Source organism: Cucumis melo, chromosome 5 (genome assembly GCF_025177605.1).
Source record: "Cucumis melo cultivar AY chromosome 5, USDA_Cmelo_AY_1.0, whole genome shotgun sequence".
NCBI lineage: Eukaryota > Viridiplantae > Streptophyta > Magnoliopsida > Cucurbitales > Cucurbitaceae > Cucumis > Cucumis melo.
Window position 1 is genome coordinate 14,702,834 of NC_066861.1, and position 25,313 is coordinate 14,728,146.

At 38.0% G+C, this 25,313-nt stretch overlaps 2 protein-coding genes across 2 annotated transcripts; one reads left to right on the forward strand and one right to left on the reverse strand.

Moving 5' to 3' along the window:
• The first annotated feature begins 1,284 nt into the window (after positions 1-1,284).
• On the forward strand, positions 1,285-2,194 carry LOC127149547 (OVARIAN TUMOR DOMAIN-containing deubiquitinating enzyme 4-like). Its single transcript, XM_051085329.1, has 4 exons — positions 1,285-1,552; positions 1,713-1,834; positions 1,925-2,022; positions 2,053-2,194. Exons 1-4 carry the CDS (start codon positions 1,285-1,287, stop codon positions 2,192-2,194), a joined length of 630 nt encoding a protein of 209 aa, XP_050941286.1.
• An 18,843-nt stretch (positions 2,195-21,037) lies between these two features.
• On the reverse strand, positions 21,038-24,864 carry LOC103485801 (probable protein phosphatase 2C 33). The gene is made up of 5 exons (XM_008443500.3): positions 24,047-24,864; positions 23,008-23,400; positions 22,787-22,904; positions 21,918-22,141; positions 21,038-21,824 (listed from the first exon to the last, which is right to left on the reverse strand). The coding sequence occupies exons 1-5, from the start codon at positions 24,290-24,292 to the stop codon at positions 21,348-21,350; spliced, it is 1,458 nt and encodes a 485-aa protein (XP_008441722.2). The 5' UTR covers positions 24,293-24,864; the 3' UTR covers positions 21,038-21,347.
• Between the last annotated feature and the right edge of the window lie 449 nt (positions 24,865-25,313).

A 25,313-nucleotide genomic window follows, 5' to 3' on the forward strand; every position in this document is an offset into this window, starting at 1 on the left:
ATTCGAAATAAGGACTCCTATTGAAGAAGAGAGGCGTCGAGGAATGAGTTGATCCTTCTAAAATGAAAGAAATGATTATTATAAAGATAAAATTCAAAGGAAGGAAGGAAGTTACATTGGAAAGAAGGCAATGAAGGAAGAGTGTTGCGGCAAAAGAGTTCTATCACAAGGAAAGTTAGGCATTCCAATAAAGTAATGGAAAGCGAAGTCAAAAAGAAAGTGGGTAGTTGTGATATGTCATGAGAAAAGGAAGACGAGGATGGAAAAGGTAGAAAAAATAATTTGGCTTCTCGAGAAGGAATAAGGGAGGAAGAGTTTGGCTTCTCGAGAGGATATAAGGTTTGTGTCTTGAAGGAATGTCTAATTTGGAGTTGACCATCAAGCTTATGTGTCAAGTTTGGATTTGGTTGCATGCACTATTAGAAAAAGACACTTTCTTGTCGGTTTGTTTTTTCTTTTCTTGATGGTTTTTGGTAAAATCGTCAAGAAAGGGGTTGTTTAATAGGAAAACCGTCATGAATTTTGATGAAAAGGTGGAGGGGAGGCAATTTTCAGAATTCTTGACGGTTTTAAACTGTTAAGCAATATGGACGTTTTTTTTACTGTTATAAACTGTTAAGGATTATCTTCTAAATTCTTGAGGTTTTTAAAACGTCAAGATTTATTATAAAATCGACATTCTTGACGTTTTTCAAATGTCAAATAATATGTAATTATACTTGATGTTTTAAAAACATCAAGAAATATCGATTACATTCTTGACATTTTATAAACGTCAAGAAATATCGATTAAATTCTTGACGCTTTAAAACGTCAAGAATTTTAATGAAAAGGTGGAGACTGAGAAATTTTAAAATTTCTTGATATTTTTAAAATGTCAAGTAAGAGAATTTTCCTTGACGTTTCGGAAACGTCAAGAATTACTAAATTAATTGAAAACGAATAAAACATAATTTGTTTTAAAAAACTAATTTCTTTTAACTTTTTAAATAAAAAAACTAACTTCAGTTTTTTAAAAAAATTAAACCCCAAATTTTTCCTTTCTTCCAACCTAAACCCCACACCCCACCCTTTGCCGAACTGGCAAAAACCCCTCCACCGAAGAACCCTCCACTGAATGTCAACTCACGACTCCTCTACCGAATAACACCGAAGAACTCAAAGAACCACGAGCCCTCCGCTGAAGAACTCGAAGAACGCCGTCGACCCACGACCCTTGCACCAAAGAACGTCCAAAAATGCCTCTGTCAAAGAACCCCTCCACCGAATCTTAACCGCCGTCCGATGATTCACTACCATGAGCGCAAAGGAGAGGGATCTTGGAACGTCGCCTGGGACGCTCGCCCGGCTCACTGGCTCTACCATCCCGATTCGGCTTGGCTGCTGTTTGGCGTCTGTGCCTGTATTGCACCTCTTGATTGGGTGGATGCAAGTCATGAGGTTGTATCCTTAGATCAGAAGAAGGAAGTGTGTGAATCGAGCGACTCTGAATTTAATCAAAACGATGAGAGCTCTACTGATTACAGGGTGACAGATATTGTGGAAAATTTGCGTTGCAATTTATCTTGATTTGTTGAGAATTTCGTTAAAGAACCTGTCAAAAATATCAATCCCATAAGATCTATTTAAATAAGGGTTTACCATTTATCTCTGTTCTATGTTATTTTTCTTAATTGCTTTGATGTGAGATAGATTGAAATGAACTGATACAGGTGTGCTAGCAGATGGTCGGTGCCTGTTTAGGGCAATCGCTCATGGAGCTTGTTTGAGAAGTGGGGAAGAAGCTCCTGATGATGATCGTCAAAGAGAGCTCGCTGATGAATTAAGGGCTAAGGCAAGACTAGAATTCATGCATAATCATCCATTTGTTGGTTAGTATTTTAGTTTCTATGTTGAATAATATGCATAATATTCAAAACTACAGGTCGTGGATGAGCTTTTAAAGAGGCGGAAGGAAACAGTAAGTTTTTCTGATGCACATTATACGGATTTAATATATTTGGTTGGATTAAAAAATGAGTGGTTGTGATTGTGATGATTGAAAATGCCTAGGTATATTGAAGGAGATTTTGATGTGTATGTGATGAGAATTCAGCAACCTTTCGTGTGGGGTGGAGAACCTGAGTTACTTATGGTATCTCACGTTCTGAAGCAAGTTTTTATTTATATTGCTAGCCACTATTTTGTCTCATGAGTTTATAAAAAAAATTTCTCCAAAACAAAAAAGAGGAAGTAATAAACAAAATGGTAACCCAAAACAAAAAAGAGAAGTAAGAAACAAAATTGAAACACTTTGTTCTGCCAAAGAGGTATGTGTAATTAGGAATGGGTATGGGTGAAAATTTAAAGGGATGAGATGAATCCATGTTGGCTATCTAGCTATTCTTTAACATCCAAATGTTGTAGAGTCAAAGTGATTGTCTTCTGAGATTAGTTAAGGTACACATAAGCTGGCCTAGGCACTTGGGGTCATAAAAAAATTAAATTAGCGCATGTGTTCTTATTGGTGTAAACTTCAACTTTTGAAGTGTATTTTAAACAGTTTTTATAGTTTATGATTTGGGGTTTAACTTTTTGTATATCACTTGATAACTTAGGATAAGGAAATCACTATCAGAGTATATGCTCTTTTTTACCATAGTAGCACTAGCACAATCTGTGAGTCAAATATTCAAACGTGATGACATTGGTATAGTTTTTTAGAATAGTAGTTTTAAGTGAATCACTTTTCATAAATTAAGTGTTTAATCTAACTGTATGTTTGTAGGTGTGCTTGACATTACCTTTATGGTTAAAACTTTTAAAGTGCTTTTAGCCAATATAATAAAAAACTATCGGGCTACCTAGCTAAAAAGTATTTTCAATTTAATAATCAATACTTAAAAAAAAAAAACAATTAGATTAGATTTGACATTTACTTTTAGGAGAGTGGAGAATGCTTTTAAAGCTATTTATCCTTGATGCTTTTAAATTTTTTACAAAAGAAAAGTAATTTCAAAATGTGTATTTAGATATTCTTTCATGTATTTACAAGAAGTTATTTCACTCAAAAGCAATACTCTCAAAAGTCAAAGTCATCTGTTACTTTTAACCATATAACAAAATTTACTCTAATCTGTTTTATAAATTTCCAAAAATTCTTTGAACTATTAAAAGAAAACATAATAAAAAGTTTAATAGGGATTTTAATCAGGTAGTTTATTTCAAGAATCACAACAAACACTCTAACGCTTGTCAGCACAATGGTTAAACTCTCCAAGTACAGACGTTTGTAGTTTTATATTCATAGGGAGCTTTTTGTGGAGACAGCTTTGTATTGCATGACATACTGCATGGTTTTTTTGTCTTGATGTGTGACACATCTACAGAGTTGAAAGCAATTGTAATTGAATATTGAAATGTTCATAAGGAGGGGGAGGGGGAGGGGGGTTGATTGATATACTTTTGAGACTTTGTTGAGGTTTAAGGTTTAGGTGAATTGTTGATAAGTGAACTGTTCATATGTAGGGGGTTGCCATTATGAAACTTTATGTATTGGGGATGATATATTTTTGGGCTAGGTTAGTTAATTAGATAATGTTTAGTTCTGTAACGACTCAACTCCTTATACTAAGTCGAAGCCATTACTATTTAAAAGAGTATATAAGTTTGTAAAGTCTTAAAAATAGAAGAAGACAAAAACCTCAAATTTTCAAAAAAAAAAAAGTAAACAAAGAAAATGTGAAATAAGTATAAAACAAGTCCTAATTCGGGCCCTATCTACTTTTAAAGAAATAAAATAACTAATAGAGAAAGAACTGAAATGCAATACTAAAATCCAAATTTTGACATAAGCGGAAGCAAGCGTGTCCTTATGGCCCACCACGATCACTTCTGGTCACTCGCCAGCTTGCCCTTGTTCTTACCTCTGCCTCTGCCTGAAAAATGGAAACGAAAAGAGTGAGCATAAAAATACTCAGTAAGGGAACCACTACTAGTCCCACTAGATGCCTGTTAACTTCATATTAGAGTCCTGAAAAGTGGTACCCCTGGACTGGCACGTCCCCAAACACGTGCAATCTGTGCCCCCGTAGGAACAAGCTGGTCTTTGGTAATTCTCAAGGGAATACCTAAGACACTCGGGCTATGAACGGTCCCGTCGGATCACTCACGTCATGTCTATGTCAATGTCAATGTCAGACTGGTAATCTCGTCAGACTACGCAGTCATAAGTGTGAGCGACCCCGTCGGGTCTTTCCATCATGTCTATGTCATAATAGTAGTGATCTCGAAGAACACCCATGTGGGTACGACTCTAATAAGAAGCTAACATACACCATACATATCGCATGTACACAACATCTCATTAATCACATCATAACTTATCATACATGTCACAATTACGTCAATTCATGCTATAATATAACAGACAATAGCGCGCCAACCCTAACATATCACAACAGTCATTATCAAGTACGACTATGTCGATAGAACGAAGATGGTAGCATCGGCATACTATCCACGCCAACCATAGAGTAAATCAACAGGCACAATGTCAATATCAATCTCTCTCTCTCAACAACCTTGAGTTAGGTACTTAGCTACCATTCATACGTAACCGTAAATTCAACATGCGGTCTCTTTGATATAAATAGAAGGACTAGTAGGAGAATCTCTTACCTGGAGATTTGCTAAACGAGTTCTAATCGAAACATCACGCTTCCCAAGCCGCGAGGTCCTAAATGTTTAGAAAGCCAACTTTCATCACTAATCCCCAAACGACCAAAGACCCAAAAATTCAGTCGAAATAACTTACCCTAGGTCGAGGTCGCAACGCTTGAGCCCTTAACTGAAGAAACCCCACGCTGCAGAATCACTTGGTCTAAGGTGTTCCTTAAGAGAAATAATTCAATTTAATCCCAAAATTAAATTACTTAAGATCAAACAAATTCAAATCTTAGTTGGGCATTCTAAAACCCAATTAAAACTTACCAAACTAGGTAAATAGGACCGAAGGCAGGCTGGCGGCTCAAAGACAGGTAAAATGGCTAGGCAGCTCAGCTAGGAAGCAGAAGGTGGCTCAGACAGACGGTTCGCGTGCGTGCAAGGTAGCTCGGGCAGGCGCGGCGTGAGTGCGGCTCGTACGGCACAACCACGGGCGCGGCGCGGGTTGTGAGAGCGCAGATCGATGCATGTCGAGCGAGCAAGGGTGTGAGCAAGGACGCGGGTCAGCTGACTTCACGCGGTGAAGCGACGCAGCGCGCGGGTCAGTTTCGGGTTCGAGCGAAGGCTGAGACGGGGCTCGATCTTTCGACGACGCGGCGCTGGCCGATGGTCGACGACAGAACGGGGCGAACTACGAAGGGAAAGACGCGAGTGCAGATTGCTTGCGACTGACGCTCGACGCACAACAGAGAATGATGGCTCAGACGACTCCCTGACGCACGTTGGAAGGGTGGCTATCAGCTTGGGTTGAACTGCGACGGACGCTCGACGACAACGGTTGGAGGAGGGCGACGGCGGCCAGGGTTTGAGGAATTTGGGATTACGGTTTAATTGGGGAAGGTGATGAATAGTGTTTCACGCTTTCCAATGCCCTTTTTAATAAAAAAATAATAATATAATAATTATTATCTTCTTTTATCTTTTTCCCTAATTTACTCCAAATAAAAACCACCCATTCTCTTTCTTCATTTAAACCCATCAAATCTTTCCTTTAAATTCAAATACTCTCCCTCTCTCCAAATCACATCACCTTTACCCTTTCAAAAATATTAAATAATTATATTACCTTCATAACATAATTATTTTGTCCTTAAACTCCATTTATTAAGTTCCCAACACATAAAAATCTAAGGCTAACAAAAAAAATCATCAATTCCAAACATTAAAACAATTAGATATTTTTCAATTATCCAATAGGGTCAATTCTCCATAAGGTAAAGTACTTCCACATTTAAATAACACCCAAAATTCCAAATTTACACTTAAGATAATAAAAATTAAATTTCTCAGATTTTGGGGCGTTACAATCTTTCCACCTTTGAAAAACTTTCGTCCTCGAAAGTTCTAATCCTCAAACAGGTTAGGGTACTGGGCTCTCATGTCCTCTTCTCTCTCTCATGTGGCCTCTTCAACTCCGTGGTTTCGCCAAAGAACTTTGACCAGTGAGATTCCTCGATTACGTAGCATCTTGACCTCTCTTGCCAAGATCTCAACCGGTTGCTCCTCGTAGCTCAAGTCTTCATAAATTTGCAATGGCTTGAAGTCCACCACATTTGTCGGATCTGCGACATACTTCCTCAGCATGGAGACATGGAATACGTCATGCACTGCAGAAAGAGATGGGGGCAACGCCAAGCGATAAGCTACAGGGCCAATTCGCTCCAGTATCTCAAATGGCTCTACAAAGCGCGGACTTAGCTTCCCCTTCTTCTCGAACCTCAGAACACCCTTCACAAGTGCTACCTTCAGAAATACCATGTCTCCCACATCGAACTCGAGATCCTTACGCCGTACGTCAGCATAACTCTTCTGTCTACTCTGTGCTGACAACATAGGCTCGCAGCATATCTTCCAAAACCTGGTTCAACCTCTCTGTTTGACCGTCAGTTTGAGGATGAAAAGCTGTACTGAAGTCTAGCCTCGTGTCCAAGGCTAGTTGAAGTCCTTTCCAGAACTTTGATGTGAAACGAGCATCTCTGTCTGAAACGATGGATACGGGTACTCCATGCAGTCTCACTATCTCCGTCATATATAACTGCCCCCACTTACTGGTAGTATAAGTGGATTTCCCTGGAACAAAGTGGGCTGACTTCATGTGTCTGTCGACAACAAATGACTGTATAGCCCTTTAGGGTCTTGGGCAGTCCTGTAATGAAGTCCATCGACACGCTCTCCCATTTCCATCCTGGCACACTCAAGGGTTGCAATAGCCCTGCTGGCCTTTGTCTAGGTGCCTTCACCTGCTGGCACACCAAGCATCTACTGACAAAGTCTGACACTTCTCTCTTCATGTTCCTCCATCAAAAGACACACCTCAAGTCTTGGTACATCTTCGTACTTTCAGGGTGCATAGCAAATGGAGAACTGTGAGCCTCCTTCAAAAGCTCTTCCTTGACTGCACTGTCTTCTGGCAAGCACAAACGTCCATCGAAAGTAAGTCCGTCATCAGAGGATATGGAGAAATCCTCACTTTGCCCTGCCTCTACTAATAGACGTTTCTCAACCAAATAAAGATCATTTAGCTGAGCAACAATAATCCTCTGTCTCAAGGTCGGCTGCACTGTCAACTGGGCCAACCGTGAGGTCACTTTTTCTACTAAGACTGTAATCTCAACTCTCTCGAGATCTCTTAGTAAGGGAGCTTGCTTGGTGATAAGCGCTGCGGAATGTGCAACCTTCCTACTCAACACGTCAGCTACTACGTTTGCCTTACCTGGGTGATACAAAATCTCGCAGTCATAGTCTTTCACTAACTCAAGCCACCTCCTCTGCCTCATGTTCAACTCCTTCTGGGTGAAGAAGTACTTCAGGCTCTTATGGTCAGTAAAAATCTGTATCTTCTCACCGTACAGGTAGTGCCTCCATATCTTCAGTGCAAAAACCACTGCTGTCAACTTTAGGTCATGGGTAGGGTAGTTCTGCTCATGACTCTTCAACTGACGAGAGGCATAAGCAACTACCTTACCTTGCTGCATCAGAACACAGCCCAATCCTTTCTTTGAGGCATCACTTTAGATCACGAAACTTCCAGACCCATCTGGTACTGTCAGGACTGGAGCAGACACAAGCTTTTGCTTGAGCTCCTTGAAACTAGACTCACAAGCTGGGTTCCAAACGAATGGAGTCCCCTTCCTGGTCAACTGAGTCAAGGGACTAACTATACGAGAAAAGTCTTCCCCGAACCTCCTATAATAACCTGGTAGACCCAGAAAGCTACGGATCTAGCTGACTTAGACGATCAAGTCCAACTGGTAACTGCTTCGATCTTTGTTAGGTCCACAGAAACTCCCTCACTGGAAACCACGTGGTCGAGAAAAGTCACCTTCTTCAGCCAGAACTCACACTTGGAGAACTTGGCGTATAGCTTATTAGCTCGAAGAGTCTCCAAAACCTGGTGCAAATGCTCCTCATGCTCAGCCTCAGCCATGGAGTAAATCAAAATGTCATCAATGAAAACTATGACAAACGTGTCCAAGAAATCCTTAAACACCCTGTTCATCAAGTCCATGAATACCGTTAGAGCATTAGTCAACCCAAAAGACATCACAATGAACTCGTAATGTCCGTACCTTGAACGGAAGGCGGTCTTAGGAATATCACTATCTCTGATCCTCAATTGGTGGTAGCCTGATCGCAGGTCGATCTTAGAAAAGACGGTGGCTCCTTTAACCTGATCGAACAAATCATCAATCCTGGGCAAGGGATAACGATTCTTAACTGTCACCTTGTTCAGCTCTCTGTAGTCAATGCAAAGGCGCATCGACCCATCCTTCTTCTTCACAAACAACACTGGTGCTCTCCAAGGTGACACGCTGGGTCGAATAAAACCCTTGTCCAATAACTCCTACAACTGCACCTTCAGCTCCTTTAGCTCAGCTAGAGCCATTCTGTAAAGGGCCCTCGATATAGGAGCAGTGTCTGGCTCTAACTCAATGGCGAAGTCTATCTCCCTAGGGGGTGGAAGTCCTAGAAGCTCGTCGGGAAAAACATCAGGGTACTCCCTTACCACTGGTTCGAAGGACAGAGAAACTTCTGGTTCTCTAGTATCTACTATGCTTGCCAAGATGCTCCAGGTACCCTGGCTGAGTAGTTTACTAGCCTTCATGGCCGAGATGACCTTGGGTATACATACGATTCCTGCCCCCTTAAATTTAAAGCTAGTCCCAGAGGGAGGGTTAAAGACGACTTCCTTACGGAAACAGTCTATGCTTGCATGGTTAGCAGACAGCCAATCCATGCCTAGTATTACATCGAAATCCTGCATGTCTAACACTAGTAGGGTCACGTCTAACATATGGTTCGCTACCTCTACCTGACATGCCTTTACCTTTTCTTTTGACAACATGACCGCCCCCGATGGGGTAGAAACCGACAATATACTACCCAACGGTTCAACTTCTAAACCCATTTGTCGAACAAAAACTTAAGATACAAAATAATGGGATGACCCAGAGTCAAACAATACAAGTGCATAATACCCCATGATTGGGAGCGTACCTGTCACTACAGTACCAACTCGCTCGGCCTCCTGACGAGTCGTGGCAAAAACTCTTCCCTGCTGTGAAGCGGAAGGCTGGTGCGGAGTAGTCTCAATGAGTTTCTGAGGACAAATGTTGGCGTTATGCCCTGGTTGCTTGCACTTGAAGCACACTCCGCTCCCTACCAAGCAACGACCTTCATGAACTCTTCCACACCTCCTACAGGCAGGTAGCTCTCTCAATGTTCTTCCTGCAGCAGCCAGCTCCTGACGGTGCTGCTGGAAGACACCTCCTGACCTCAGGTCTCGCTGCGGTTCCAAGGCAGGCTGCGATTCAACCTTCCTCTTCTGACCAAGGCCTGACCCTCTGCCTTCAGCCATGGACGGATCAGCTCTCTCGTGCAGACTCAAGTTCAGTGCTATGCGTAATGCATCAGCATGAGTGGCTGGTCGGAGGGCTCGGATGATGCCCTGGAGGTCTAGTCTGAGACCCCTAACGAACTTCTCAGTCCTGGCGGCCTCATTCTTTACCACATCGGTAGCAAAACGGGATAGCATGTCGAACTCAGCGTCGTACTGCTTCACAGTCATGTCGCCTTGCTCCAAGTTTAAGAACTCTTGCTGCTTAGCGTGCTTCACGTTGGCAGAGAAGAACTTAGCATAGAAGCTCTCCTTGAACTGCTCCCAAGTTATTTTGCTGATGTCGCCCCCCAGCATCCCGTCAGCAGTCTCCCACCCAGCGGTGCCTCTATCCACAGGAAGAAAACCGCACACTGCACCTTCTGGTCGTCTGGGCATTTCATGTACCGAAAGATAGTCTATATGGACGTCAACCACATTTGGGCCTTGGTAGGGTTGTCCATGGACCCATCAAAAGTTTTAGGATTATACTTCTTAAAGTCTCTTAGGTGCTTGGCCTCAGGCGATAGTTGAACTGGCTCGGACTGAGCTCCCACAGGGCCTGGAGGGGGAACGGTCTGGGCCTGAACAGGGACGGCCTGGGTCTGCTGGGCAGCGAGAAAAGGTGCTAAAGCAGCCTGTAGCATGTCATGATATCGCTGCTCCATCGCGGCGAGATCCGTCTGGGTGACAGGTGCGTTAGGGTCGGCTGTCTGTACAGCAGGTTGCTTCTCTGGCTGGGTACGTCCACCAGCCCCCCTGCCTCCCCAACCACCTCCTCGACATGCACCCTTACGCAGCGGCATCTTTTCCTCAAGTTTCACCAGAAGAGCTTTTCAATAAACAACCACAACACTTATGCTAACTACACTCATTTTATTCAGGCAAGTTTGTAACCATAACACTTAGGAAAGTCTTAAAGCATACCTGGTGAGTGACGAAGGACCGTAGAGCCATAGGGGTAAAACAAACCAAAACAAAGACTCACATCATAAGTCAGTCTGCAGAACCTAGAAAATAGACTCTGATACCAACTGTAACGACCCAACTCCTTATACTAAGTCGAAGCCATTACTATTTAAAAGATTATATAAGTTTGTAAAGTCTTAAAAATAGAATAAGACAAAAACCTTAAATTTTGAAAAAAAAAGTAAATAAAGAAAATGTGAAATAAGTATAAAACAAGTCCTAACTCGGGCCCTATCTACTTCTAAAGAAATAAAATAATTAATAGAGAAAGAACTGAAATGCACTACTAAAATCCAAATTTTGAAATAAGCGGAAGCAAGCGTGTCCCTATGGCCCACCACGATCACTTCTGGTCACTCGCCAGCTTGCCCTTGTTCTTACCTCTGCCTCTGCCTGAAAAATGGAAACAGAAAGAGTGAGCATAAAAATACTCAGTAAGGGAACCACTACTAGTCCCACTAGATGCCTGTTAACTTCCTATTAGAGTCCTGAAAAGTGGTACCCTTGGACTGGCACGTCCCCAAACACGTGCAATCTGTGCCCCCGTAGGAACAAGCTGGTCTTTGGTAATTCTCAAGGGAATACCTAAGACGCTCGGGCTATGAACGGTCCCGTCGGATCACTCACGTCATGTCTATGTCAATGTCAATGTCAGACTGGTAATCTCGTCAGACTACGCAGTCATAAGTGTGAGCGACCCCATCGGGTCTTTCCATCATGTCTATGTCATAATAGTAGTGATCTCGAAGAACACCCATGTAGGTACGACTCTAATAAGAAGCTAACATACACCATACATATCGCATGTACACAACATCTCATGAATCACATCATAACTTATCATACATGTCACAATTACGTCAATTCATGCTATAATATAACAGACAATAGCGCGCCAACCCTAACATAACACAACAGTCATTATCAAGTACGACTATGTCGATAGAACGAAGACGGTAGCATCGGCATACTATCCACGCCAACCATAGAGTAAATCAACAGACACAATGTCAATATCAATCTCTCTCTCTCAACAACCTTGAGTTAGGTACTTAGCTACCATTCATACGTAACCGTAAATTCAACATGCGGTCTCTTTGATATAAATAGAAGGACTAGTAGGAGAATCTCTTACCTGGAGATTTGCTCAACGAGTTCTAACCGAAACGTCATGCTTCCCAAGCCGCGAGTTCTAACCGACTAAATTTTTGCTCAACGAGTTCTAACCGAAACGCCAACTTTCATCACTAATCCCCAAACGATCAAAGACCCAAAAATTTAGTCGAAATAACTTACCCTAGGTCAAGGTCGCAACGGTTGAGCCCTTAACTGAAGAAACCCCATGTTGCAGAATCACTTGGTCTAAGGTGTTCCTTAAGTGAAATAATTCAATTTAATCCCAAAATTAAATTACTTGAGATCCAACAAATTCAAATCTTTGTTGGGTATTCTAAAACCCAATCAAAACTTACCAAACTAGGTGAATAGGACCGAAGGCAGGTTGGCGGCTCAAAGACATGTAAAACGGCTAGACGGCTAAGCTAGGAAGCAGAAGGCGGCTCGGACAGACGGCTCGCGCGCGTGCAAGACGGCTCGGGCAGGCGCGGCGTGAGTGTGGCTCAGCTACGGTGCATGTGCGGGTTGTGCGAGCGCAACTAGACGTAAGTCGAGCGGGCAAGGGCGCGGGCTGGGACGTGGGTACGTCAACTTCACGCGGTGAAGCGATGCAGCGCACGTGTCGGTTTCGGGTTCGAGCGACGGCTGAGATGGGGCTCGGTCTTTCGACGACACGGCGCTGGCTGATGGTCGATGGCGGAACGGGGCGAACTACAGAGGGAAAGACACGAGCGTGGGTTGCTTGCGGCTGACGCTCGACGCACGATGGAGAACGACGACTCGAACGGCTCCCCGACGCACGGCTAGAAAGGTGGCTATCGGCTCGGGTTGAACTGGAACGGATGCTCAACGACAACGCTTTGAACCTATCGGTCTACTACAATTTTGGCACAGCGCTGATTCATTAATTGTATCAACTTGCTGGGTTGGGATTTCAATTCTAGATGGAGCATTTGCAGCTGGATTATATGACTTGGTCACTTCCTTAGTATTTGTAAATGCATCTAACATTTGTGAATTATTTTTTTAACTTCTAGTTCACATTGCTTTGTAGGAGGATCTAACTGAGACAATAACGATACATTCTAGGCAATTTCATTTTCCAACTTCTTAATTCCTCCTCCTAATGTTGGAAAAGTTGTCTCATTAAAATGACAATCAGCAAATTGCGCAGTAAATACATCCCCCTTCAGGGGTTCAAGATATCTAATAATCGATGAGGATTCAAATCCGACATATATTCCTAACCTTCTATGAGGTCCCATTGTGAGAAAATTGGAACATATAGTGCACAACCAAAAATTCGCAAATGAAAAATATTTAGCTCCTAGCCACAAGCTAATTATACTGGGGAATACTTATGATAAGATGTCGTTTTATGCATATAAGTGATGTTGCATGCAGAATAGCATCACTTTATATAGATAATGGAAATTTCGCTCCCGTAAGTAATGGTCTAGCAATTAATTGTAAAAACTTGATAAATGATTCGACCAAACCATTTTGTGTATGAACATGAGCTATAACATGTTCAATATTTATCCCAATTGCCATGCATTAATTATTAATTGGGGAAGATGATGAATAGTGTTTCACGCTTTTCAATGTCCTTTTTAATAATAAAAAATAATAATATAATAATTATTATCTTCTTTTATCTTTTTCCCTAATTTACTCCAAATAAAAACCACCCATTCTCTTTCTTCATTTAAACCCATCAAATCTTTCCTTTAAATTCAAATACTCTCCCTCTCTCCAAATCACAACACCTTTACCCTTTCAAAAATATTAAATAATTATATTACCTTCATAACATAATTATTTTGTCCTTAAACTCCATTAATTAAGTTCCCAACACATAAAAATCTAAGGCCAACCAAAACAATCATCAATTCCAAACATTAAAACAATTAGATATTTTTCAATTATCCAATAGGGTCAATTCTCCATAAGGTAAAGTACTTCCACATTTAAATAACACCCAAAATTCCAAATTTACACTTAAGATAATAAAAATTAAATTCCTCAGATTTTGGGGCGTTACAAGTTCAATCTTGGAAATCAGCTGAAATTGTGTATATATATATTGGTTTTGTAAATGATATATGAATATGATGCAAAGTTTTGGAAATGATATGAATTGATGATGTTGAGTTGCCATTTGATATTTGTGGTTTATATGTAGTTGAATTCTTAGACCAATGGGAGCATAATACAGGAACAATAATATAAATAAATTACAATAAAAAAATAGTAAATTGCTTGACGGTTCTGAAATGTCATGAACAATAAATTTCTTGACGGTTCGCAAATGTTATAAACAATGAAATTCTTGACGGTTCCAAAATGTCATTAAAAAGCATACTCTTGACAATTCCTAAATGTCACGAAAAAAGAATACTCTTGACGGGTATAAAATGTCATAAACAATCACTTTCTTGACGGTTAATAAATGTCATGAAAATGCACTCTTGACGGTTTTAAAATGTCATGAATATTCGTATTGTTGAAAGTTTTTATCATTCTTACTCACATTCTTGACGGTTCTAAACTGTCATGAAAAATTGAATGCTTGACGGTTATAAACTGTCAACGTTCATAATTCTTGACGTTTTTTACAAGTGTCATAAAAATTGTCGTTCTTGACACTGGATTCAACGACGATTTTAAAACCGTCAAGAATAATCATTCTTGACCGTTTAAAACGGTCAAGAGAGTCAGTTTTTGTAGTAGTGATGGTGCAACAAGACGATAAGACGACACATGTAAAGTGGTAATTTAGAACTGACAGGGAAAGAAAATAACCGATCCAAAGGATTAGTATAAAATAAGGGTAGAAGCTCTAAGTGAAGTGTTGTTATTTGGAGGTTTTGCCAAGAGTGCAAAGAGTTGAGTTATACCGAGAAAGTACAAGGCGAGGAAAGGCATTCAGGGAAGAAAAGGATCAGACGTTTACATGAGTCCCCTTCTTAAACCATTGCTTTCTATGTGTTGATTGTGATAAATCCATGCAAATCATTAGTCTTATTCCTATCAAATAAGCAGTGATTATGTGGTGTGCATATAATGTGAATGACGTCGCGTGGACGATCGATGCAACAAGAAATGAATCAGAAAACTTCCTAGATGTTGTGGATGGAGTGAACATCACAATAGCTCAATCCTGAGATACATGCTAATGTGAGATTTCTGTGATTTATGAAATGAGACGTTTGAAGACACATTTGAGAAATGAAAATGAATTTGTGCTTGATCTGAAAATGAAAATGAAAATGAAAATGAAAATGAAAAAGTTTTCCAAAATCTTGACTCCCTAAGTATTTGACTTACACGCTTAAGTTTTCCTTCTCCAGTTGTTGAGGCGTTGAGGCCAAGGAAGGAAAAGTAAGATGGATTGTGATGCGGGAAAGTTGATCAAGTTATCGTCATCGGATTGTTCAAAGTTATTACGTGTAGGGAGGGCTGCATCATAGTTTTGTGTGTGGGATGAGTCTTGTCTTTGAGATGGGTTGCTAGGCGATCAAGGAGAAGGATAAGAAAGAGATTCTTATACTCTTGAACACCTTTACGCGAAGAGGAGCAATCTAGTGGATGAAGGAAGGCGGGGAACTTAGAGCTTAGGTTTTATTTATTTATTTGTGTCTTGCAAGAGAAGAAATGTATTTGTAAGTATTGGATCAAGTAATAAAAGCAGAGTTTTGTTTTTTATTTTCTTTCCGCTGTATTGGGTTATGTATCTCTGTTATGATTATCGCTTAGTTGCTAAAGAGTTTAAGCGTTGAAGGCTAGGCGATTAAGCTAAGTTGGTTGTTTAAGTGTTTTCCGCTGCATATAGTTGTAAAGATCTCCTGAGCTCAAAGTGGAGCTCTACATTGGAGATTGACAAGAGAAGCTTCGCTTACTAGGTGTTTGATTCATTATCTTGTGAAGAGATACGCGTTGAGTGTCTAGGTGGCACGCCTCTTTCTAGTCGCATGAAGTGACCAGCGGGGAAAGGCGTAATAGTCTGTTTCTAGCATAAATAGACAAAGAAAAGAGATTAGATTAGTATGTTATCAGTAATAAGTTTGAATCAATAATAACATACTATTCATATGTTACAGTAATAAGTTTGAATCAATAATAACATACTGCATATATTCAATAATACAGAAAAATTGAAGTTGTCGTCCTCCCACCGAATGTAAAACGTTCAGTTGGTCGATCAAAAAAGATTAGAATTCCTTCTAAAATGGAATTCAAGAGATACATTAAATGTGGTCGTTGCGGATATGTTGACCATAACGGAAAGAGATACAAGTTTTCCTTATTGAATTATTTTTTCCTCTTATTATTAGACTTTGAGTATGTTGTTTCAGAATTTTATTTGAAATATTCATATTCTAGTTTTTAGTTCAATTATTTTATTTTCATATTTTTCCATAAATTTTCAATGTACTAATCAAAGTTCCTTAATTTATTATATTTAATATATTACTTTTCATACATAATCACTATTGTTTCAAATATAACTTATTCTTTTTTTATATATAATATGAATATTTGAAATAAAATACATAAACCAATTTAACAAATTTAAAACACAACCTTTTCATTCATAAAATATACAATGTATTACTTCATATATACTATCCATAAATCAATTTAATATATCCTATTTTTCGACAAATGTAAGTCAATTTATATGTATTATTGTATATATGAAGGGTATATATACACTAAATAATAGAACCGATATATTATATTTTTTGGAAACTATATGTCAACATATATTTATATAAATTGTATATATAAAGTGGTATATATCTAAATGCAATATTACGAAATCAAAATTTAAAACGTTCTAGGAAATCTACGATGTTATAAATGAATTGTTATATATATGAAGTGGTATATATCTAAAATAAATCTTTGGGAATAAAACATTAAACATTTTAGGAATACTATGATTTAATGGAGTATAGAAAAATATAACGAATTGAGGAAGACAACTAACTAGATGTATGAGGCGAACGAAAATGACGAAAAAAATTGAGATAATGTGCAGGCGAATGGATTTAGTGAAGAAATTCAATTGATTTCTGGTGGACGGAATTGGTGATAATGTTGAGATAATGTGCAGACGAACAAACGAAATAATGAAATTGGATGTCGGATGGTTTTGTAAACGTGAGCAGAAGACGACGTACGAAAAAATGTGAATAATTAAATTAAGAAATATATTTTTAAATAATATTTCCATATTAAAACATATACTATTTGATTATAAATAAATTGCATTTATACAAGGAAACATTTTTTGATTTATTTAATTATTGCATATTAATTAAAAATACAATTAAGGAAATTATAATATATACAATTATGATAACAATAATGTAATTAAGGAAATAATTAAATCTTAAATTCAGAATTGGCATATATTAAATGTTAATCATAACGATAAAATGGTCTTAAAATTAGTGAATTCCTATTTATGTAAAAGATTAAAAATTTAAGATATTTTCGAAATTTCGTAGATAAATTAGGTCTTTTCTCTAAATCTTTTTTTAAACTAACCCAACTTATATGGGTTGGGTTGCCTAGGTTGTCTGGTTATTCGGGTTGGACCTACATCCCTAATGTAGACATTTACCATCGTCAACACGATCGTTTACCTTTGTCAACACGATTGTTTACCATGGTCAACACAATCGTTTAAATTTAAAGCCTTTTTTCCATTATTTAAAATGATCTAAACGACCGTGTTGCTAAATGATCGTTTACCATAGTTAACACAATCGTTTAGCATGGTCAACAGGATCGTTCAAATTTGAAGCCTCTTTTCGATCGTTTAAAATGATCTAAACGATCATGTTGACATGATCTAAAAGATTGCTCATCATAGTTAACACGATCGCTAGCATGGTCAACATGATTGTTAGATATGAAGTTTTTTTTAATGATCATTTACATTGGACTACACGTTCGCTTACCATAATCAACACGATTGTTTTTCATGATCAACATGATCGTTTGCCATGATCGACATGATCATTTTGTATGGTCAAGACGATCTTTTAAATTTGAAGTGTTTTTTCCATCGTTAAAATATAAGTACACAATCATATATCATGAGCTAAACAATAGTAAATTATTCGTCTAAACTGTAGTACACGATCTTTGATATTTTCTCTTGTGGGCCTATGAGCATTTTTTCCGTTTGTATAATTGTTCTATACAATGTTATACAACATAAATATTTTACCGATTTATTATATTTTTGGAAAAAAAAAACCCTTAAGTTATTTTATAACAAAAGAATTTTAGCTTTCCTACATGTCTTTCTTAAAAAAAAAAACTTTATTTACTGTTTCTTACTCAAATAAACAAAGATAGAAGGATAATATATAAAATAAGAGTAAGAGAAAAGGAGAATTGGTAAATTTACCATATTTGGAAAGATAGTTTATTCTGTTTTGAAGTAGAGTGCAGGTATCAGCAACGGAGTATTTGAATCCTTGAAATTTGTCAGCAAGTTTATGAAGAGCGAGAAGAAGAAGCTTATTGTGAAGGCTTGCAAGTGTTGAAACTTCATCCCATCAGCTTCCATGGTTGTGCTTTTTCGATGATCCTGTGATTATTGAAAAATCGGAAGAAGCGATTAGAGGGAAAAGGTTTGAGAATCGAAATACAAATAGTAGCAAACAACTTTCTCGGTGTTGGTGGAGTATAGCAGCAACGGAGGAGGAGGAGGAGGCGATTGTAGTGGCTGTTGTTGTTGGATATCCTTCTCAAAAGTCGGTGATGAAGATGGAGATGGGAGTTGATCTTCGAAAAAGAGGCTTGACTGTCTATGTTTGTTCGCTAAGATTTCCAAAATGTTAAACGCTCGAGATGAGCAAAGGATAAATATTTTGCAAATGCAACGGCTGGGCACAGTGGTGGCGACGGCGAGCACAACGACAGAACACAGACGACGACAATAATGGAAGAAACTGATGTATGCTGGTGGTGGTGGCGGCAGCTGTCGAAGAAGAGAGGGAAGAAAGTGATGAGATTGAGAAGGGTGAAAGAAATTTGAGAAAGATGAAAAATCGTGTGTGGGAGGGTTTGAGAAAAGAGTAAAATAAGAGAGAGAAAGTTGAATTTTTACAAAATTAAAAAATGAAAATAAAATAAAAATGGGCTTTAATGTCAGTTCTAAAAAAGTAGGGTGTTTAATGTCGGCTTTAAACCGACATTAAAGCTCTATTTTTAATGTCGGTTTAAAACCGACATTAAACATCTGCCTTTTGAAAAACGACATTAAAGCCCATTTTTCATTTTTCTTCCCGGCATTAAAGACCAGATTTCTTCTAGTGGATTGATTAAGCTGAGAGGGGAGGAAGGCGGTGAGAGAAAAAGTGTGACAATTGGGGTGAAGAAAAAAGATGTTTCAGATCTGGTGGGAGATTTTAAGTGTATCTTTCGGCTCAGTTAAGAATGACACTAAGAGATATTCCTTCAAAACGATTTAGTCGAACTAATCCTCGACGTTGTTGTTTGACGTTAGGGGTTGTTCCTTACTCCAACGGACAACGATCAGCGTGGAGAGATAAGCTTTCTTCCAACCATCTCTCTCTCAACGTTGTTTTGTGCATCGAGAAATAAATTCTTTTTTGTATATTATTTTGGCATCGCAGCCTAAGCTCTAGATCAAATATATATTTTTATCTTTTTATCTTATATTTCATTATGTTAATTTCTTTTTATCTTATTATTCGTCCTATCAATCTCTCTCCCCAGAACATATTAAACACAAAAAAGTGTCATTTTCGTTGTTTGCTTCCTGCTGTTGTCTTTTGTTCTCTTATGTGGTGATCTACAATATTTCTAACACATCTAAACTAGATGGCCCAATTTTGACAATACAATGAACTTGATGGTTGTGTTCTCTTTTTACATTCAAAGTGAGGGTACGACTGACTAAGTGTGAGGATCCATTTATAAAGTTTATATGATTTTGAGTGCACAATGTTTACAATTGGGAGTTTTAGGGTGTATCAATGCATTGGGGGTAGTTTTTGGACAAATCTACACTATCATAACTATAGTTAGAAATAGCCTATTATTTTTCCTACTTGTTACAAATAATCATTACTTAATCACAAATTATGTTGAATCATTATTTACAAATGCATTTTAATTAATATAAAAATGATATTGGGGATTTGATTCGATAACTATTTGATATTTAAAAAACTAATTATACCCGTTAGTGTCAAAATTTGTTATCCACCTTCTAAAATTACAAAGTCCGATTCCAAAAACTAGAAAAAGAAAAAAAGAAAACATAGATTACCAAAAATCCTTAATAATTATATTAGATAAACTTAGAAAAATGTGAAAGCATACAATTTAAGGAAACAAAAAGTGAAGATCCCTTTACTTATTATTTAGTTTTTTGTTTTTGAAAATTAAGACTACAAACACATCTAAATACATTGCTTTGATTTTTTGCCCATGTTTTCAAAAACTAATTCAAAATTTGAAAATTGAAGCCTTAACTGATAATCATTTCGTGTTTCGTTATTTATTTTTTAAATCTAATAATTAAGTTCTTTTTTTTTTCATTTTCTTATCACAATTGGTATCAATATTAAGTAGAACACATACTTCAAAATAATGAATAATGTATTCAATTAAAACCAGTACTATTTCATATTTTCACATATATATGTTTGGTAGGAGATTCAATAAATAGATTCTAATTTACACAGTTAACTAGTCATAGTCATCCACTAAACAATTATTAACTTATATGTGAACATGTTTTAAGTTAAAATATTTGTATGATTGTTATTTTGTAACATTATATAATTTTATAATACATCAAAATAATTTTACTTTTATTTTTGTTTAATATAATTTGAGACTTTAAAATTCAGAATTTAGAAGCAGAATACAAACACTATATAGACTACATAATCACAGAACAGTTTTCATACAAAAATCAAAATTGTCAAAAATAAAAGAAAAGAAGAAAGCCTTAATAATATATAGAACCTCAAACGAAGTCAATGATTACAAAAAAAGCGAATAATATTGTCATTGAATTCCAATTGTATGAAAAGTAGGAGGGAGGCGTTGGCATCCCCCTCCCTCAGAAAAAGAGTGGGAATCGACAATTACACATCTTCAAAAGAAATGTGAATGTGGATGAGAAAAGGACCTAACAAATTTGTCAAACAAGAATTCACCCACCCTCTACCTCTACTTTTTTAGGTCCAAAAAGGGCAACACCATACAAAACAAATCAGCTTTCCCCTTTTACCAGGTGGAACAAAATTCATACAATCTGCAGTCCACATCAAACCAGACTCAAAACATGTGCAAGTCTAGAAGTAGAAGGGCTTTACAATCACAAAATTTATTATGAACGTTATCAATAACAAACCATTCATACAACAAAAATTTATCATAACAATAAAGGACGCCATGTCGGTCCCCATCAAGATTCTACAAAACTCAATTTCTATCAATATGAGAGTGTCAACAATTCCCCAGACGCACTAATAAGGCTGGGTCGATCTCTCTTTCAAGTTCAATTTTTATAACTTTTTCTTCTCCTACAGAAAGAATAACACGAGCAAGCAAAAGGAAAGATTAGTAACATTTTACCCAAACAAAAAGGCACTGATTAACTTTTTGTACTTCTCATTTACTTCCGGCCTTTCCTATCTTCTTTTCCAGGATTGAATCTTGGCAGGGTTACCAAAGTGTTTACGCGCGACACTCCTTCCAGGGCAGACCATTCTATTCCCGTTTCTGAATGTTCTTCCTCCTTCGTTTCATCTTCTTCGCTTCCATCCTGCAAAATTTCCTTGCTGGTTCGGACAGTTCCTGAACGATTCAGACCATTTGGGCAAGACAAATCTTCGTTCTCGACTGGAGTGCTGAAATGATCTGCTGAACTTTGTTGCTCTTCTGGTTTGGTATTGGAAGCAGACGAAGAAAGATTGCCAGAGTTTGAGTCAAGGAAGAGGCAAACAACAGCACAGTCATCAATCTTGGAAGTTGGGTATTTATGTTTCCATGCTTTAACTGCAGTTTCTACCAGAGTGCGAGCTGCTGTAGTACGTTTTGGAGCTGATGCAACAATATCTACAACCTCTTTGTTTGACAGCACATCCCATATCTGCAAAACGAAACACAAGCCGAGCTCCGAATATGAGAAAAACAGGAGGATCCACCTTTTTAAAGCAAATGGTGCAAGAAATTGCGATCATACTCCATCTGTAGCCAGAACAATGAATTCATCTTTTTCAGTGAGCCGTCTATATGATATTTCAGGTACAGAGATAAGACCAAAGTCTTTTAGGCAGAAATCTCCAAATGCCCGTGCCATGGCAAGTCCAGGAGAGTTGCTGTTTGGAAGCCAAACTCGAGCTACATCAGGTTCGTCTTGGAGAGCAAAGACACGACCTCTACACTTGCGAATTCTCTCTGCTTCAGCTGTTGGGGGAAAAGAATACGTAAGAAATCCGTCAGCAAAATGACAGAGATGGGGGGGAAAGGAGTTGACTACAGTCAAATAAATTTCAAACTAAATATGCATTTGGATCTCTCAAGAAAAAACTTGACATTTTGGCTTATAAGATAAAAAGAATACAGTCCGAGCTACTGGGCTTAAACAATTCTAGCTGAGATGGCTCATTTATGAATCTACGACTCAAGATATATAATCCATTGTCCAAAACTTCTTTATAAGGTATGATTGCAGGTATTTAGACAATTAGACTCGAGAAAACTTGGAACATTAAAAAAGAATATAGAAAAGTAAACCACTTTTTTCCAAGAAAGTTCAAGACTTACCAATCCAACATGCTCAATTTTTAAAAGCATCAAAAAAGTGTTTTCTATGTTTTTCAATTTTGTTTTTAAAAAAATTGGAAAGCATGGGAAGTGATTTGAAAAAACCATCAGAGAAAGAAATAGAAGAGTAAGTTTCAAATAAAATCTGATTATTATATGAAGATTTTTTTTCCTACAGGTTCCATTCATTTTCAGCCGTGTCAACAATGTTTTAAGAACAATGTAGAGCCTCTATAACAAAACAAAATTCTGAATAGAGTAGGTTGAAATGATAGAGAAAAAAACCTGGAAGATTTGGCTTCAGATCCACAGTCAATTGAATGGGAACAAGAGAGTCACCTTTATCTCTCATACCCAAAACAGCTCGGGAGTCCCCAACATTTCCAATCACAAGATCCTGACCCTGAAAGAAAAAGGAACTATTTTATGAGCAAAGAAAGAGCACACATAGCAAATCTTATTTGAAATTAAATAGGAATCATTTCCTTTTTAATATGAAACAGCACCTGTTTAACAATAGTCACTGCTGTAGTACCACTACAGAAGCTATCTATAGTTTGGTGCATCCTGAGTTCCCAATCCATAACTCTAAAAGCCTTAAGAAAAGACTCCTTCAAAGTATGGAAAATTTCAGGTTGCTTTTCTGTTCCATCAACATCAATGGAGGCCCTAAACTCTTCATCAGCAGATAAAAACGAGGTAGCTTCATCCGAGTTCATACTTCCTGTATTATTAAGACTGATCTCTCTATGAACATCATCAGTGGTCAAGTTAACCTCCCAATGTGCACTCAATCTCAGAGGAAGAGAATCCCTCACTTTCTTGGCAACCATATGACCATAGGGACCATGGCCATCAAAAACCCCACAGAAGATCGTGTCGGTCCTAGAGCCAAAATTCTGAAACCATAGTTGAATCAGAGTCAATCAGATGCATGTTGAGATGCTAGGAGTTTCAGAAAGTAATGGATCATGCCATGTAGTATCATTATTATATGAAAAATGGACAAAAAGATTAAGAAAATAACCTAAATGTTGACCCCACCCAAAGAAGCCATGAAGAAAAGAAGAGAGTTAACAAAAGCACAACAGACAGACCCCAGAGGGTGCCCACTTCCCAGGAGGTAACAAAGATACCCACCAAGATCCCTGATTCAAATCCTTTCTGAAAACTTAATAGCTCAAAAACTTTTGTGGCCTCTCAGGCTTAGTAGAGGTTGGAAATTTAAAAAGGAAAGAAACTAAAGTTTTCTTTAACTTTTCAACCACATAATAGAGGAAACAAAAAAAAAATTAAAAATTAAAAAAAGAAAAAAGAAAAAAGAAAAAAAAAACACAAAAGTTGAGTAAAGAAGAAGCAACCCAAGTGATGCAATCTATGTTGGATCAGATGACTATAATAATACAGACTCAAAGTAGGAACCAAGAAAGCAAGCAATTCAATCAAACTCATGAACATATATTCATATTCCAACATCTGTAGGATTTGGATCTAAGATCAGAGGTGTTAGGAAAAATAAATGAGTTTTGAGAACGAAGAACAAACCTCCCAAACAATCATGGCATCCTGATTGGTTCCTTTCTTGCCCTGCTGCGTGAACAGAGACGCCATATCAGTGAAGCCATTAGTGAAGAGCCTACCAGGGATCCGATGAAGTGAGAGATCCCCAAATGAGGAATTTCTCGAACAATTTCGCCTCTTGGAACTGTTCTTACTCCGATGATGCTTAGCCGGAGAAGTTGGGGAACCAGGAATGGGGCTCCTGCTCTCCGCAGACAAGCAGGACCCCATCCGAAGTGCCCTAACAATGCTAAGAATGCACTCCAGGCCAACCGCCCGATTCAAACCCCGACGCCCACCGCTTTCTGTATAGCGATCCGTCAGAAAACCCTTTAACTGCCCCTCCCGTTTCGGGACACTCCCACCGAATTTCAACACAGCGGGTTTCAATCCCACATACCCATCATCATAATCATCAGATCCTGTTCGAAATTGGGGAATCGGGAAATTGGGTTTTTGAAGAAAAGGGAAAAAACTGTGTATTTCACCTTTTTGATGGGGGAAAAGGAGAATGGAAAAGGGAAATTGTGTAAAAAAGTGGAGATGGGATCTGGGTTTGCATGCAAATGGGGATTGGAATTGAAAAAAGAACAATGGATAATAGAATTAGAATGGATTAGAGAAGAGGGAATACAAACATGTGGGTGAATAAGAAGGAGAAGGAGATGGAGATGGAGATGGAGAAGGGAAGGGTTGAATGTAGAGAAAAAATAGGAACCACCAGGAAAGTGATGATGTTAAATAAACGAGGAGAGAGACAAAGGATGCATTTCAACCTTTGTCTATCACTCTCACAAATCTCTCACCTACGACACAATTTCTCCCTCCACATATTTCCACACCTGTTTTCCTTTTTTGTTTCTTTTTTTCTTTTTTTCTTTAAATATCCTTTTACTCCACCAGTTCTTATCACTAGATGTGTTTTGCATCTGAAATTCCATCATTTCAGTTCTTAAGTTTTGAATAATAAGTTTATTAGATCTCAAAATATTGATAATGAAGTACAAATGAAAGTCTGGTTGGACTTAAAAATTGTTCACATTTGGACAAAAATCTATTTCGACAAATTTTAAATTCAAATGAACAATCATGTTTACAATTTTTAAGTCAAGTTAGATCTTTGTTTATATTTAACCGAGGGTTAGTGTTGAGGGTCTTGATAAACCTATTTTTTAAAATTTAGGACTAAAATAGTCTATTTTCAAAATTTATGGACCAAATGCACCTAACGATCAAAACTAGGGGACTAAAA

What these genes read in the sequence shown, in the direction of transcription:
- LOC127149547 (XM_051085329.1), top strand. Translation starts at nt 1,285, where the DNA reads ATGATTCACTACCATGAGCGCAAAGGAGAGGGATCTTGGAACGTCGCC. An exon ending in AGATATTGTGGAAAATTTGC is followed by an intron (nt 1,553 to 1,712) that starts GTTGCAATTTAT and finishes GAACTGATACAG; the next exon opens with GTGTGCTAGCAGATGGTCGG. An exon ending in GTTGGATTAAAAAATGAGTG is followed by an intron (nt 2,023 to 2,052) that starts GTTGTGATTGTG and finishes GAAAATGCCTAG; the next exon opens with GTATATTGAAGGAGATTTTG.
- LOC103485801 (XM_008443500.3), bottom strand. Translation starts at nt 24,292, where the DNA reads ATGGGGTCCTGCTTGTCTGCGGAGAGCAGGAGCCCCATTCCTGGTTCC. An exon ending in ATGCCATGATTGTTTGGGAG is followed by an intron (nt 23,401 to 24,046) that starts GTTTGTTCTTCG and finishes CTATGGTTTCAG; the next exon opens with AATTTTGGCTCTAGGACCGA. An exon ending in CAGTGACTATTGTTAAACAG is followed by an intron (nt 22,905 to 23,007) that starts GTGCTGTTTCAT and finishes TTTTTCTTTCAG; the next exon opens with GGTCAGGATCTTGTGATTGG.